Source organism: Parambassis ranga, chromosome 13 (genome assembly GCF_900634625.1).
Source record: "Parambassis ranga chromosome 13, fParRan2.1, whole genome shotgun sequence".
In the NCBI taxonomy this organism is placed as follows: Eukaryota; Metazoa; Chordata; class Actinopteri; family Ambassidae; genus Parambassis; species Parambassis ranga.
In genome coordinates this window covers 14620683-14636586 of record NC_041033.1, presented here as the reverse complement: position 1 = coordinate 14636586, position 15904 = coordinate 14620683, and the positions used below count along the sequence as shown (strand labels likewise).

At 42.2% G+C, this 15904-nt stretch overlaps 1 protein-coding gene across 2 annotated transcripts; it reads left to right on the top strand.

Annotated features, from left to right (window-relative positions):
* The first annotated feature begins 1794 nt into the window (after positions 1 to 1794).
* hnf1ba (HNF1 homeobox Ba) lies at positions 1795 to 14467 on the top strand. 2 transcript variants are annotated; one of them, XM_028420460.1, is made up of 10 exons: positions 1795 to 2426; positions 3955 to 4154; positions 4323 to 4590; positions 4672 to 4907; positions 9082 to 9236; positions 10183 to 10309; positions 10391 to 10573; positions 10916 to 11034; positions 11321 to 11365; positions 13426 to 14467. In XM_028420460.1, exons 1-10 carry the CDS (start codon positions 2053 to 2055, stop codon positions 13444 to 13446), a joined length of 1728 nt encoding a protein of 575 aa, XP_028276261.1. In that variant the 5' UTR covers positions 1795 to 2052; the 3' UTR covers positions 13447 to 14467. The 2 variants fall into 2 exon arrangements, with proteins under 2 accessions (XP_028276261.1, XP_028276263.1); XM_028420462.1 differs by having other exon boundaries at positions 1796 to 2426; positions 4672 to 4895.
* The last annotated feature ends 1437 nt before the right edge of the window (positions 14468 to 15904 follow it).

Here is a 15904-nt window from a genome sequence, read left to right as displayed (position 1 = left end):
TCAGTATTTATATGTAACCTATGTCCTCACAGAGAGATAACATCTCATTTAATACACTGATGTTAAAAGAAACGTTACACCTACCGAATCACACAGACAAGCCTGTTTGCTTGCTTTAATTTAATATTTCGTCAATTAGCATCAACATGTTAGCAAGCGGGATGACAATCATTCTCTAATTTCAGCTTCTCGGAAGTGAAAGTTTTCTCTTGTCTCAATGAATTTCTCTGAATTTTGGTTAATTTTTGGACAAACTTTTTAAGGTTTCACCTCTATGTGCAACCAGACTTTGGATTTAAGAGGCCATGCCTCCATTAACCTTTTATGGTAAAGTGTTTGGTATCTTCATAGTGTCAAAACATTTTCAACATAAGTTTTCATTAATATTCTGGCACAATAAAAAGAAAAACTGTTTTTCTACAAGTCCCACAAGCAGACTTGGCACAATCTGCAGTGGTGCACGCCTGAGATTAAAATGAGTGAAGATATTCTGGAAATGATCTTAAATTACTGTAATTTCATGTGTAATTAATATGTAATCAAAGTATTTGTAAACTATATATTTCCTTATTTCTGATCACCCAACACCACTCAGATCATGGTCAGATATCTTGTTCTGGAGAAGCTTTAATGCTCCACTTACTCTGTGGTAAAAACAGATCACTTGAAGTGTTCCTTTTTTTACTTTTTACTTTTTTCGTCTATAGTTTTTTTTATTTTAGCTTATTTTACTTTTTTTCCAAATTAACTTCTATTTATTTTTGTTACTAATGTGTTTTCTGTAAATCATTTTAAGAGCCTTGCTTGCCTTTAATACACCTGTAGTGTAGCATGGGTGTATAAAGTAGAATTTGAATTGCTCGTTCAAAATGAACACTGTACATGAGAACATTTAATTATTCTGCTTGTTTATTTCTATACCTGAACCAGAGCAGCTGAGACGCACCTGAAAACGAAGTAATGCACTTAATAAGTTTAATATTAAACGTTCTGTAACTACTAATAGAATCTGTTTTATTTTGTGATCAATTACAGTATTGATAATATTCCGTCTCCATGCAGTGTGTGGTTTTCTGAAGTACTTGTGTTTAAATAAGTTTACAGTGTGTTGTTACGTAGCGTGCTCCTGCCTGGCTGCACCTGCTTCATCGCTGCTGCAGGTAAATTCATCTTTCTTTGTGTTTTATTCACAGAATATTTAGATGCAGAGCTGTAAAGGTGGCCTGATTGTGATCTCTAATAACCTTTCTTATCACTAATGATTAAATGTTTGCTGCAGTGAATTGAATGATTTATTTATGGTCAAAATAAAAGCCAGGTAATTTAGCTGGTATTGTGTAGAATGTGCGCAGATAAGAGGAGTGGCGCTGTTAAAGGCATTTTGTGACACCGCATTATAGAGCAAGAAAAGGATGAATTAAAATTAGAATAAAGTAATTGTTGCTGATCAAACTGTGTCAATTCTTTTAATAACCTAATTAGATGATTAGGCTTCATTAGGAGAAACAAACAGATGGATTTACAGCACCTCATTAACGACACCTACCATCATTATATTCAGTTAAAAACATAAATAAACTCCCAGTACATTCATGAGTCTCTGCGCTGTCCTTTTGCCTGAGCTTTTATGGAATTAAAGCACTTATCCAGCGATGTGAATATGTGCAGCTCGCCTTCCTTCAAAGTCTTTATGGCGCATACAACAGAGGTCCAAAGTCCATGAAAGTTTTGCTGATAAGGGGAGCCAATAAAAGCGGCAGTGCAGCAGAGTAAACACATCTCCCTCGGCCCACAGCGGGCCTGATTCTGTTGGATTTACATAAGGCTCCCATCAGCCGGCCCACTCATTACCATGTTTTATATCCCCCTGCTCTCAGAAAGCATCATGGCAAAGCAGCTCCATCCTCCTCCTCCTGCAACAGGGAAGTGAAGCAGCTTCTCGGAGCAGGTGTCAGTAAACTCCCCTCGGCTGTGGACCAGAGAGGAAGAACAGGAGCTTCTCTCTCTCCCTCTCTGCTCCACACCGCAGCAGGCCTGTATGTTGTGTTTTTAATGTTCTCTAAAATGGTATCGAAGCTGACATCCCTGCAGCAGGAGCTCCTCAGCGCCCTGCTGGACTCAGGAGTTACTAAAGATGTTCTGATCCAGGCCCTCGACGACATGGATCCGAGCCCGCCGGGCTTTGGAGTTAAACTGGAGAGCCTGCCCATGTCGCCCGGACAAGAAGGCAAGATGAACGGGGCCGACGCAGACTCCAAGCCCGTCTTCCACACGCTCACAAACGGCCACAGTAAGGGCAAGCTGTCCGGGGACGAGGGCTCTGAGGACGGGGACGACTACGACACGCCGCCGATACTGAAGGAGCTCCAGTCCCTCAACACGGAGGAGGCCGCGGAGCAGAGGGCGGAGGTGGAGCGCATGTTGGCGTGAGTTCCCAGGACTTTACAAAGTTTTCACAAATGTAGTCAATTTAGAGAAGTAAAAAGTTAAACTTGTATTCTCTTATTTTGGTACATTCTAAAACTTTTAAAAGAGAAGAGGCACAACACTTTTATTTCTTTGTTTACAAATTTAAAATAACCCGCCACCATTCTGGTTACTAATTATCCACATAGATTATTATTTCTTTACCTTTGGAAAATATCAGCTGAACTAAGATCTATTTATTATTAACTATACTCCACCTCTCACCGATAAAAAGCCGGCAACGCAGTTACACAGCTAACTCTTCATGATAATAATATGTAATAATATTATTAATGATAATAATAATAATAATAATAACAACAATTACATTTTTATTCATTTTATTATTATTATTTTATGTTTATATTTTGTATTTAATTTTTTCCGTAATAAGCGTCATCAGGGGCAAAAAACACAATTTCAACCGGACGCCATTTATTTTTATTTATCTCCAGTTCATCATAAAACTAATATTTGAATCTGTCTGGTCTCCCTAACAGGACCGGAAGAATATCAAAACTAACCCACGTGTACTTAAGTTATTATTAATTTTATTCTATAAATCATCAACTGAAAGATACACAGTGGCGTGTGATTATAGTGAATGGAGATCTGGTTATTCATTGTCAAAAGTTATAAACTAACATCTCCCACTTAACCCGCAGACTTGCATGTAGGCCTCCACATTCTCTAAAACAAACAGACGCGTGTAGATTTGATGTCATTAGAAATGTCCGCATGTGTCTGCTGCTGGACTCTGATTGCTCCGATTGTTTTTAGAAAAAATTAATACTATTCTGTTGGCTGCTGAGAATATTCTTCAGGGATTTTTAAAGCTAATTTTAAAGGTAAGAGAACGTGCAGCTCTTGTAACTTTAAAATGGATCAAATCAAAGAGAATAGTTTCATAGTGAGAAAAGATTTCTTTCTAATTTAAGAACTCAAATATCCTTAGAGCTTTAATTTAAAAAAAAAATGTAAAATGTATTTATTTTTTCTGTTGTAACAAGTTTTTTCCAAATTATGTTAGAAAACTGCACTAAAGATGTTTTTACTTTAAAGTTAGTTTTTATTTAAATTAAATGATTTTATGCAATGTTGTAAAAATTACTTTTAGATTTCTACTAAATCTAACAAAACCTACAGTCTGTCTCTCTGAGGTGATATTGGGAAGTTTTTGTGACAAACTATAAGTCCAAGTTTCTCAGCCTGAATCCACTTGAACTAACCTTTGAAAAATATTTACAGCCTATTGAATGGGCTGTGAAGGAAACTCATTATTGTTCCAAACCCTTTAAACTCAAAGCAACAGAGCTTAAAGGAAGGAGAGGCTGTGTGTTTGATGGATACAACATATTTGAATGTCTTCCTGCTCTCACACGAAGCTTTTTGAGCCATCAAATCTGATTTAGAGTGAATATTTCTCTTTCCTGCTTCCCTGTATATTCAGTTAAGTGTTGAAATGTTTTCTCTTTTATCTGAACCCAGAGAGGATCCATGGCGTGCTGCCCGCATGATCAAAGGTTACATGCAGCAGCACAACATCCCCCAACGGGAGGTGGTGGACCTCACAGGACTGAACCAGTCTCACCTCTCCCAGCACCTCAACAAAGGCACGCCCATGAAAACGCAGAAACGAGCGGCCCTGTACACCTGGTATGTCAGGAAGCAGCAGGAAATTCTCCGACGTAAGTTAATATTTGAGTTTCTCACAGTCTTTGGCCGTGTAGTGTGTAGTTGGCAGCATGCACGTCGCTTTATTTGGTATTCAGACCTGTGAGGGATATCGAGTCGTCATTAGTGGATGGCCCTAAAAAAACAGTTTTATTTTAACTTTCTTCTTCTGATTTCTGCAGAGTTCAACCAGGCAGCGCACAGTTCTGGCAGCAGTTTGACAGACAAAGGCAATCAGGATCCGGCCTTTTTTTTCCCAGAGTTTAACACGTCCAGTCAGGGCATGGGTCAGCCCAGCGACGATGTCAGCAGCGAACCCTCCTGTAAGAAAATGAGGCGCAATCGCTTCAAATGGGGGCCTGCATCCCAGCAGATCCTGTACCAGGCTTATGAGCGCCAGAAGAATCCCAGCAAGGAAGAGAGAGAGGCTCTGGTAGAGGAGTGCAACAGGTAGACAAACATCTTCCTCTACTTGGCTACAAAAACCTTCACAAAACATTATTCATCCTAACTCTGTGCTGCTTCCTGCAGGGCTGAGTGTCTTCAGCGAGGCGTCTCCCCCTCCAAAGCTCAGGGCCTCGGATCTAACCTTGTCACCGAAGTGCGAGTATACAACTGGTTTGCCAACCGGCGCAAGGAGGAAGCCTTTAGGCAGAAGCTGGCCATGGACGCCATCTCCGCACCGACCCATGGCATCAACCCTCTGCTGACACACAGCTCGCCACATCATCCCCAGAGCAGCGCTTCACCTCCCAGTAAGATGCCAGGTGGAGTAGCTTTGCATGCGGTTCAGTGCGTTGGGGACACACTTGCTTCCAAAGGTGGATGATATAGTTTTGTTTGGCATGAAACTACTGTGAGAGAAGGTTAGAGGTACAGCTGATGTGATCAGAGAGGCAGAGAAAGAGAGGACAAGTGATCAATGAGTGTGAGTGAGTGAGCTGAGCAAATGCCATTGTTATTCTGATCTTTGAAAACACACTGAGAACAATCTGCATTGTACCTGCAATCTCCACTCCAAAGTCAGCATGGAGAGAGGCATGACACAAAGGGCAACAGTCCTGTGACAAGCCAGGGTCAGGCCAGGGTCAGGGAGGGGGGACAGACACATCACCTCCACATAATGCCATCATTTCCACATCTCCTCCACCCTTACAGGTCACTAATGACGCAGGAGTCCGTTATTGCTCTGACCATTTCACCCTGACCTGATGTTTGCATTCAGACTAATTAGTATTGACTGAGTCTACCTGGTGTATACAACATAAAAACAAAGCTGGTAGGCCTCACAGAGCATTATCCCCCTTGTGCCATCACTCACCTGCCATAAAACTGTGATTTGAGAGACTCACTCAGAGCCCATTGTTGTCCTCTCATGTTCGAACACGAGGCCAGCCTTGAAGGGAAAACAAATTGTTTGCCTTGGCTTGCTCTTTTACCTTTGGATAAACTGGTCCCACTTGTGGATTGCCTGTTTGCTTTAGTTTTTTCGTTGCTGCTCAGAACACCTGACCAGGCATTGACCTCAGGCTACACAGGTAGAGGGGTCAGCAGTAAAGGAAAGGTCACTGTTCCCCCTCAAAACCCCTCAGCTGGCTGCTTACAAGGTGTCCTGCTGACATCCTGCCGACAGCATCAGCTGTTTTTCAGTGTCAGCCCCTGACCTGACAATAATATCCCGGTGGGGTGTCTCATTGCGTTGCTAGGGCACGGCCTGTATTATGCATGCTTAATGGACAATTAAAATCCTTTGCTACTACATCTCCTAGGCCTTTGATAAGGGGCTCCTCTGACTTCTCCGCTCTATACTCTGCCTCAGCAGGAGGCCCCATTGTCTGTGGTGTATTAGAAGACTGCAGTGACTGTAACCTAGGTTCATTTATCTCTGCTGCCCCCCCACCTCCACCCACCCCCCCTTTATTGGTACCGGTATAGCTGCTGAAGCTGGGCGCAGACTTGTAGCAGCAGGAGCTGTCCACTGAGGTATTGGCTCTTTTCTGGCCAGACAGGACTGATGACCCTCTTTTTCGCCTATAGAGAAAGCTGGTTACCCCCCCCCCTCCTCCTCCTCCTCCTTCTTCTCCTTCTTCTTCTCCTTCTCCTTAAACCGCCACCACACCTTCAGTCATACGAAGGAGGTCACTGCTGGGTCATTTCAAAGAGACTCTCTCTCTCTGGGAGTTTTTATTGATTTGGTTTTGGTCCGTTGATCAGCTGGTCACAACTGGATAGACAGTCAAACAGCGCAACGTGCAGTTTTGAGGTGGCTTTTTTTTGCTTTTGGAAATGAAACCGATCTTTCAGGCAGATAACAGATTTTGTTAGCAGGCACCTGTGGTTTCCTCTACAATATATACCCATGGTTCATCCAGTCTTGTTTTAGCAGGAGGTTTCTTTGAATTTCCTTGGAGAAGTATGTACGTTTTTGATAAATGTATGGCAAATTCTGGATTACCTTTAGCTTATCAACAAGCTTGTTTGTAAGGCAGTTCAGCTTAGCTTAGCTGATGACATTGAGGCATCACTAACAACACAATATGAAATAAATACTTTTAAGGAGCTTTTTTTTATTTAATTGAGCATTTTAGGTAACTCTGGTAATTTGGCATAATCCTGAATCAGTGCTGTGTCAGCTAAGCTGTGTCGTTCTGCCCGTTAGCAAACCAGCAGACTCAGAAGTTCTGCGTCAGATGAGCAGTATGGGGGTGTTTTTCCGTGGGCTGTGTTGTTGCTTTCCGTCACCTCAGGCTAGCTTGAAACCCCTCACACACACAAACGCACAGAAAGGATGGCCTAGCTCTGCACTTTCCACTGCTCTGTCTCTACAAAGAGGAGACTGGCTACGTCCTGCAGAGACCCAGGAGGTCTGTCATATGCAGTGGCACTACAATGAGCACTGCCTGGGGTTGGGGAGGCAGGCTTTGATATTACATGGGTCACACAGGGTGCTAGAGCCTTTTAAACCTGCTGCAGATCCCTACTACCACTCCCCTTCAAAGGTTCTCGCCCTCCCCCTGCTCCCACTGAGCAACTTTTTTTTTCTTCATTGTTTCCTTGTGCCAAAACCTAATCTTTGCTCTTGTATCATCTTTAAGGCAGAATTAGGAAAAAATTACAAGGATTAACATGCTCAGAATATCTTTCTAGAACCCCACAGACTTTGAGGTTCCCTGCTGCTAGAATTGCTGCTGAACCCACAAAAAACAGAACTGGCCTGAATAGCATCCTTTTCTCCCTCTGACACTTAAAGAGGTTGCCCGGCTTCGAGATAACTGCCTTTTTATGAGTCCTCTTCTATTGTGTGGCAATGGGGGTCATGAGTCCAATGGAGTGCTTTATTGTTCTGTGGCAGTGTTTACAAGGCACGGCTGAGTGTTGTGGGGTTGATAGTATGTTGCAGGAGACAATATGAAGTCTGTGGTGGCGGTACAAAATGGAGGACAGGGAGTCTAGTGGATGAAATATGGTGCTGTGGCTTTGTAGAAGGGCATTATCGTAAATGTGCTTGGTTTAAATATGTTTGATGATAGTTAAATTAAATGAGTGATCTAATGAGAAGCTTTTATGCTGTTAAATGTGTGTAAACCACAAAATTATGTAGTCTGCTGCTAACATGCAGTTTCTCAAAATGTCAAATCTACAATGCTCACAAAGACTCCTGCATTGTTTGAACATCCTGTTTCCATAAAGAAATCAATCTGTCCCCTCCCATCATTGGTCACCTTTACTGTCAGTGCCTCTCCTCTTTTTTTTATCTCAAAATGGCTGCATATCAATACTTCTTGTCATGTCAGGCCAACTTTGGTGGGGCTGTCAGTCACACCCGGGTCAGGGACACAGAGCTCGAGGAAGATGAGAGATCTGAATGCAAACAAGAGTCTGTCCCTTCACTGTCACTAAGGGACGGACGTTCCCCTCTCTCTCTCTTTGTGAGGCTGAAACCACAGGATAAGAATGTGTTTGACATTGCTTGTAATTGTGTAATGTTTACTCTGTTGGTATCAGAGGGGGACTGCATCAGCAAATAGGCATTGGATTGTTGTGTGTGTGAATCTGTATGTGTGTGTGTGTGAGGGGGGTGTAATGCATTCCTTAGGGCCTCCATTAAGAGACAGCAAGTAGTCTAGACATGAGATTAAGTGATGCCATTAACTTTTTTGTTGCACCCCTTTACGCCTTCAGTCCACCATGTGTCGGATCCAATGATATACAACTGAAGTTACGAGTTTAGTGTTCGTCTTGTCCTCACATTTAAGGGTTTCATAACATGTCCTTTAAAATTCAAAAATATGTTTAACCCTATATACATGTATGTCATGTTTATACTCTATATTTTAGGCTTTTTGTGTTAGATATTAGGTATATCTCACATCACACATTTTGTTGTTCTATGCATGTTATTGTATGTTGTTCAATGTGTGTCCTGTCTTCTTATGACTTTGTATGTGTCATGTTTATGTAATTTAATGTAAAGACACACCAAAACCATGAAATACATAGTAATAGCACTTGATATGACTATATATAAAAAGTTCTATAGGGGCTATAGGGGCTATGTTTGATCAAAAAGAGCACTTTCCTTTTCATACTGTGAGTTTGAGGACTTCCTCCATCACTGGTGAAACTTCCCACTGAGGAACATCATCAGTACTGTTTGTGTGTAAGTGTGATGGGAGTTGGGTGCATGCACACAGTGAATGGCCTTGGCTGAGCTGCGTAGATAGTGTCAGTGAACAGGTCAGTGTGTTTGTTTGCTCTGCCCTCCCTCCTGTCTGAGTCAAAGAGCAGACTGAGTCTGGTTAGTTTGAGTGACAGTGGCGCTGAGCGAGGCCTCCACTGCGGCCTCTCTGCCCTACATACATGCAGTAGTTGTAGCTACACAGTGGCTGTGAGCTGAGGCTAGTTAAACTAACATTTTTTCTCTCTGGTTCTGTCTTTCAGTGCGTTACAGCCAAGGCCCCAGTGAGGTCACCTCCTCCTCCTCCATTAGTCACCACAGCAGTAACGCCATGGCGACCAGCCAGTCGGTGCTCCAGCAGGTGTCTCCGGCAGGACTGGACCACAGCCACAGTCTGATGTCACCTGACGCCAAAATGGTGAGTGAACACACCTGGGCCCTCGTGGCCTCTGATTAGATAAGGCCCAGCCTGCAAACGTACAGAGCAGGGTCCTAATCCTCCTCTCCCATGGACCTCAGCGACTGCAGCCAACAATTAGCACATTGTGCTGGTTTGTTTGGGAGGAGGGACCAGGCCACTACTGGACATGCAGGCAGCCTTCGACAAGAGCACACTAGGCATGCTCATTGCTCAGCCAATAAACCTGACAAAGAAACATTCTGTTCTTATTGATTAAATGCCTCGCAGAGAGGAGCCGCAGGTTGAGTGTGCCAGAGAAATGACGCCACCGTTAGATTGTTCACGAGTCTTTTTCTGCCTCTGCTTCTCCCCTCTGCCCTAGTCCAATATTTGATCAGTGACCAGGAAACCTTGCAGGTACCTGGTGCTGGAGTACGTTTGATATATGATGTGTAATCTACTGTCAAAAAAAAACAAAGTTCCTCACAGTTGGTTTGGAATCTGCTTTTCATAAATGTTGTGCTCAAACTTTTCTGTTAGTCTACTTTAGCCTTTTCCTTGTAGCGCTTTTTTCGAAATAGGGGCAGACTTTTCATATACACATGTGAGTTCATGCTTTCCTCCTCTGCTGCATTAGTCAAATAGACACAGCCCCTCTAACCCACAAACCCCTGGATGTGCAATTGAAACTCACTCTCTGCCTTCTGTCACATTTGTGCTGTTTCTTTCCTTCAGCATTTTCCCTCTTATCAGTGTTTGCTTGTGTGCCGTGAACGAGTTACACAAGAAATGTATCGTACAAAAGAATCTGAACTCAGTCAACATTTACGTCTGATGTTTGGCAGCTAACATCTGTTTCGCTTTGAACATGAATTTATGTGCATAGCAGATTCATACCTCAGTGTGTGCAGAAAAACAAATAACACAGCAATAAAACAGTTTTATTTCCCTCTACTCTCCACAGATATCAGGTTCAGGTGGAGGACTTCCTCCAGTCAGCACACTGACAAACATCCACAGTTCCCATCACAGCCATCAGCAGACACAGAACCTTATTATGCCTCTGTCTGGAGTCATGGCCATCGCACAGAGTGAGTCCAGCATCCCTCAACATTTACATTTTTCCCCCAATGCCAACAAGCTCTAACTGGTATGTTGCTTCATCTCTCCAGGTTTAAACACATCACAGTCTCAGACGGTGCCAGTGATCAACAGTGTGGCGGGCAGCCTTGCAGCGCTACAGCCGGTGCAGTTCTCCCAGCAGCTTCACAGCCCTCACCAACAGAGCCTGATGCAGCAGTCTCCCAGCCACATGAGCCAGCAGCCGTTCATGGCTGCAGTCACACACTCACACAGTCAGTAACACATTTCTAAAGTCTTCTTCTCTGTGTGGTGATTTCCAGTGTAAAGTTATAGCAGCGCTCCTCATTAAAACTGTGTTTGTGAGTCCTTTAAATTTCATTCCTCAGAGGTGTCTTTGTTCAGATTGAACCCAGGAATGACAAAGTAGTTAGAATTGTAATATTCCTTCATACCTACACTTTCCCTACACTACTGACCACATTTGTGTTTATTATTATTCTGATTCTTACATTTAACTAAGCATATTTTGTTTAATGCTGGTTAATTTAAGGTTTGAAGTCTGATTCTGTCGTTTTCATTCAATTCAGTTGTGAATGTATTTTTTTTCTTTGCAGTGTATTCTCACAAACAGGAGCCCCCACAATATTCCCATCCATCACGTTTCCCTTCAGCCATGGTGGTCACAGACGCCAACAGCATCAGCACCCTCAGCTCCATGTCTTCGAGCAAGACGGTGAGTCTCTGACCCACATCACAGCACATCTACACAGCACAGTTACACACACACACCTTCTGACTTCTGTCCGCCTGCTGTAGGTCCAAGTCTAAGTAATAATGGGGATTTTGCATGATGATCAGCATCAATGTGTGATGTTTCTGCAAAAAAGTGCAAAAAATCATCCTTGTATCTAATAAACGGCTCAATCAAAGCACACACTGATAACAAGAAGCAGATCACAGCAGGGAGGAGTGTGTGTGTTATGATTGTGTGTTGACTTGTTTGATTCCTGTCACATTAGGATGCTCCTGTAAACAAGATGATGCAACTTGGGGGTCTCTCCTGGGTAAATACAATTTTATCAGTTCAGTCACGCAGCTTAAATGAGTGAAATCACACACACTGATCTAATTCTTCAAGTCAGTTATTGCTGTGCACGCTGATCCTTTTTGTTTCGGGCTGCTGCTGATGTTTCGTTTACTAACAGACAAGAAGGATGTATGGCTAGGACACTCCTCAGAATTCCTATTTCCCCTTAAACAGCCGTCTAATCAATCACATGTTCCCTCAGCCTGAACGCTTCTTGATTAATGCTCCCCTCTTTTTTTACTTTCCTCTCCCTGGTGAGAGTTTGCGATCAGGAAATGAGACCTGTTAATCAAGGTTCTGCTGCTACCTCTTTCCTCCATGCTACAGTGAGGCTGGAGAGGAGATATGTTGGGTGTGGGTGGAGAGTTCTTTTGGTAATTACACTTCTTCCTCTTTCCTACTTCTCCCTGCTCTCGGTGATCGCTCTAGCCTGAAATGTTGTCCACGGTGCTTTCACACGCTCAATTTCCCACGCTGAGGCAGAGTGAGTGCGGGCTGATGGCCTGATGGGATGATCGCTGAGAGCGGTGTGTGTCATCTGTGCAGTAAAAGGCATTGACACAGAATTCTCTGCAGAGACTGACATGACATCCTCCAAAAAATAGTGCAAATATATAAGATGTATGTCGAGATAAAGGCTAAACTAACCCTTAATTATTAACTTAAATGTGCAGTATCACATACATCAAATGTCCTGTCCAAAAGCCAGAAATATTCCATTTATTAAGAAAGGCTGTGATTGTTCTGTTCTGTTTCAATAAAACAATATAAAAATAAAAACTTATGTTAAATCAATTTTGAGAAGTAAGGAGTATGATAAAATAAAATAATGGTACCTGACTGCTCACCTGCATCACCCTGTAGCACACACGAAGCCCTTTTATTTAGTGAGCAATTAGCTCAAAAGCTCTCTCAGGTATTTTTCTTATCAGGTCTCTATTTGGACGGGGAAGCCTTCTCCTCATGACACGACCAGCCTGCTCAGGCTTTATAACAGTGCTTGTTTACCAAGAACCCTCCATTATACCTGAGTCTGTTTAAAACTCACCTCTGCTCAGAGCTCAGCGTCTAATGACTCGGGTCCAGGCTGCAGCAGGTCAGCTTTTATCAGGTGAAGCTGTTTGCTGGCCGCGGGGTCACACTGAGGTCAGCAGGCCTCCACCCCTTCTGAGGCAGGAGAAAAATAAATTCCACAAACAATCTAAATAGAGGAGAGCATTTCAGTGGGAACGGGGCTTTTCAGGAGAAGAGGGATGAGGAATGTATTTGGTCAGGTGTGGTACATGACGGTGGAACAGGTATATCGAGTCATTCCCTGAAGTAAGAGTAGCCATGCTAGTCAGATATCAACACGTTCAATGGCCTGGTATCCGTAGCACATAAATACTGGCAGCAAAATGTACTTTAAGTGGTTATAGTCATTTATCTTATTAGCTGTAGTTCACCAAAAACAGAGCTAACAGCTGGATTCTTCACTAATCTTACACCTGAAGTTTGATGTGTCAGTGTTTCATCTGTTTAAAATTAGCAGTTATTAGCAATTATTTATTGATCCTGTTACATTATATTGTATTAGTGTACATGTTCATGATCTAAATAAAGGTCACGCCTCTTGCTCCTTCATAGTGCAGCACACGCTAATGTTAACATAACACCTTAACTAGCTTTCTGTTTGCAGACGTCTAACATTACAAACTAACCAACACCTGATCTATACTATGTAGCTAAGTTACAGCAAGCTGTTGAAGTGCTGGGTAGCCTACTATGTGTGAGTGGATGTAATAGCTGCTAGCCTAACTTTACCAGCGAACAATACAAACACATAATTTGTAAAGCCACATGAATTTCATTCAAAAATTCATTGCAGTGATGCACACTGATTTTGCCTGAAAATGTAGACAGCACAGGTGTTCCTAACAAAGGGCCCTGTGAGTGTACACGTATGTACTGTATGTCTGCGTCTGTGTCTCAGTAGACAGATTGTATTTATTGCTTTATGTAACTGTGACTGACATTTCTCTCCTACTCTCTCCTCAGTGTCCTCTTCAAGCCTGGTGAGAGCGTCCACCTGACTTCCTCGGTGCCCAGCAACCGGAGCACATATTTCCACCCTCTCACCGCGGTAACCATGACAACTCTTAATAACCCGCAACCGCGTGCAGGATGATGAGTCAGTCAACAAACATAAGAGGAGTGACGCCAGCGGGCAAAGCGGTGAAAATGAGAAACAGGGACAGAGAAAAAAAGAGCACCTGAACGCCTGGATCCCCCGTCTTTCTGGCACACCAATGATCAACAAGGATGTATGATTTTTTGTAAACACAATCTTTGAAAACAGTATTTTCATGCCCCCCTTTGTTTAGACATGCACATAGGCATCCTCTGTTGTGACATTACAAAGGAACAAAGAACTCTGTGGACCTGAATGGGAAGACTTAAAAACTGCGATTTAAGGTCCGAAATATGAAGACACACTAACAGAGACAGAGACATGCCACTGTGAAGGCTGAGGGACACATGAGTGCATCGCCGTGCACGTGAGCAGACTGTGTGTGTGACAATCACAATCATTGATTTTTGTGCATGCATTTTTCTGGGCTTTAAAAGGAGTCTTCCATGTTATTCTTTTCAGTTTACTGTACTCGAATTTAGTGCCAGTGATGGCGAACTGTCCATCATCCCGAGTTGTGTATACTGTGATTGACTTTGACAATCTTGAAAGGACTATGCAATGTAGCTGTAATACAATGCTTTGTATAGCTGGATCCTGCACAAACACACACTTGAGGCTGGAAATGAATATGCACTATTCATCATATACTGTTGATAAAGCTGCCTGGAACAGGAGCGGAGATGGGTGTATGTGTGACAGATATATGCCAAAGGATAAGACCTGCTGTATCTTTAAACCTTGTCTTGAATCACAAGCTTTAAATGCGGCCCTTTCCCTCCATGGAAACCTCTGGCTGTTGTTTGCACACAGGTTCAGGTGAATTTCAGGAATGGGACTGACCCTCCCTTTATCTCTCCCACTTCCTTCAACAATGTGTAAAAAAAAAAAGAAAAAGAAAGAAATAGGACAAATATTGTTAATAACTCCTCATCAGACGGACCCCCCACTGTTTTTCTCCTCATCCTGAGCAGAATGACAACTATTCAGAAACAAAACAAAACATGAAAAAAGCAAATGTTGTGACAGCAGCGGCTGTAATCACACAGGAATCCTGAAAGGCTGAGAAATGTTAGGGAGAGGAGCAGCTGCTGTGGGCTCAGACGCCCACGCTGACAGTATTACTGTTCTGACAGAGACCCAAGATGTGTGTTGGCTCAGTGGCTGGAAGTATGGTGGGACCAAATTTGATCATCACACCCAGCTCCTTGTTAATAAGTGTGACAGATTCAGTCTCCTGTTCAATATTAGGTCATTATTACATTATTATTATGTTGGTTTGTGACTGTTATAGGCATATCTATTGCCATCTGATCAGAGGGCACTCATATTTGCGTGGCAGGACGTGATTTTTTTTCCTCCTAATGTATTATTTTTGTATAAAATTGAAATCAATCATAAATCACTATTTATACTTTCTGAGAAAATATTGGTATTTCAAGTAAAAGTTTTTTTTCCTAAATGAAAACATGGTTGTGGTTCTTTTTATATCATTTACGTTGATGCAGCTTTATTTATCATATAGGTTAAAATCTGCAGAAATGTTTCCATGATATAAAATATGTGTTTTAACAGAGGCTCTCAGCAGCAGACAACTGTAGTTCACCCAGTTTATGACCTCAACAAAGATGTTGCAGTGTCATAAAACAGCCTCTTTAAAGTTCAGAGATCTAAAGTGCACATTTAATTTCAAGCAATAAGTTCATTGAACCTGGCGTGATAGCACACTTTATTCCAGCATTCAGTGCAGTGGAAAAAATACAAGATATAGTCGGTATTATAATGTGTGTAATGACACGAAACACTGCTTGATTTTAGGTCCAGATCACTGCATTGTATAATTCTATTAGACACCTTATTCATTATTCTGAGTATTAATAACAACATAGCATTACAAAGCAGCCAATAACGGAGCCATACAGTGTAGCTCATACCTTGCCGCGTTACATTGTTTGGTGGCTATAATCTGCTTTGTTTGGCAGATGTAAGGTTGTACCATGATAGCACAATAGTAAACTATACTCTCAGTTATATCATTGGTAAATAAGCAAGTTAAGATAGCTGTTAATTAGCTGTATGAGTCTGTGAATAGCAACGTTCTAAAGTAAAGGGATGACGTATACTATAAAAAGACTCTGTTCACAATACAGGGACATAGATTCAAATTCAGATTTATAGATTTTATTTTTGAATTTTTGAATGAATATATGAGAAAATTTTCACAATAATATTACCTTAACCATTTCAACTTGTTAACATAAAGTTTATTTTTCACACATCTAGCATTACAGAGCCACCTGATGATGGTCCCATATGTTCTTCATCATCTACACACATCACACATCT

What these genes read in the sequence shown, in the direction of transcription:
- hnf1ba (XM_028420460.1), top strand. Translation starts at nt 2,053, where the DNA reads ATGTTCTCTAAAATGGTATCGAAGCTGACATCCCTGCAGCAGGAGCTC. An exon ending in ACCTCCCAGTAAGATGCCAG is followed by an intron (nt 4,908 to 9,081) that starts GTGGAGTAGCTT and finishes TCTGTCTTTCAG; the next exon opens with TGCGTTACAGCCAAGGCCCC. An exon ending in TGTCACCTGACGCCAAAATG is followed by an intron (nt 9,237 to 10,182) that starts GTGAGTGAACAC and finishes TACTCTCCACAG; the next exon opens with ATATCAGGTTCAGGTGGAGG.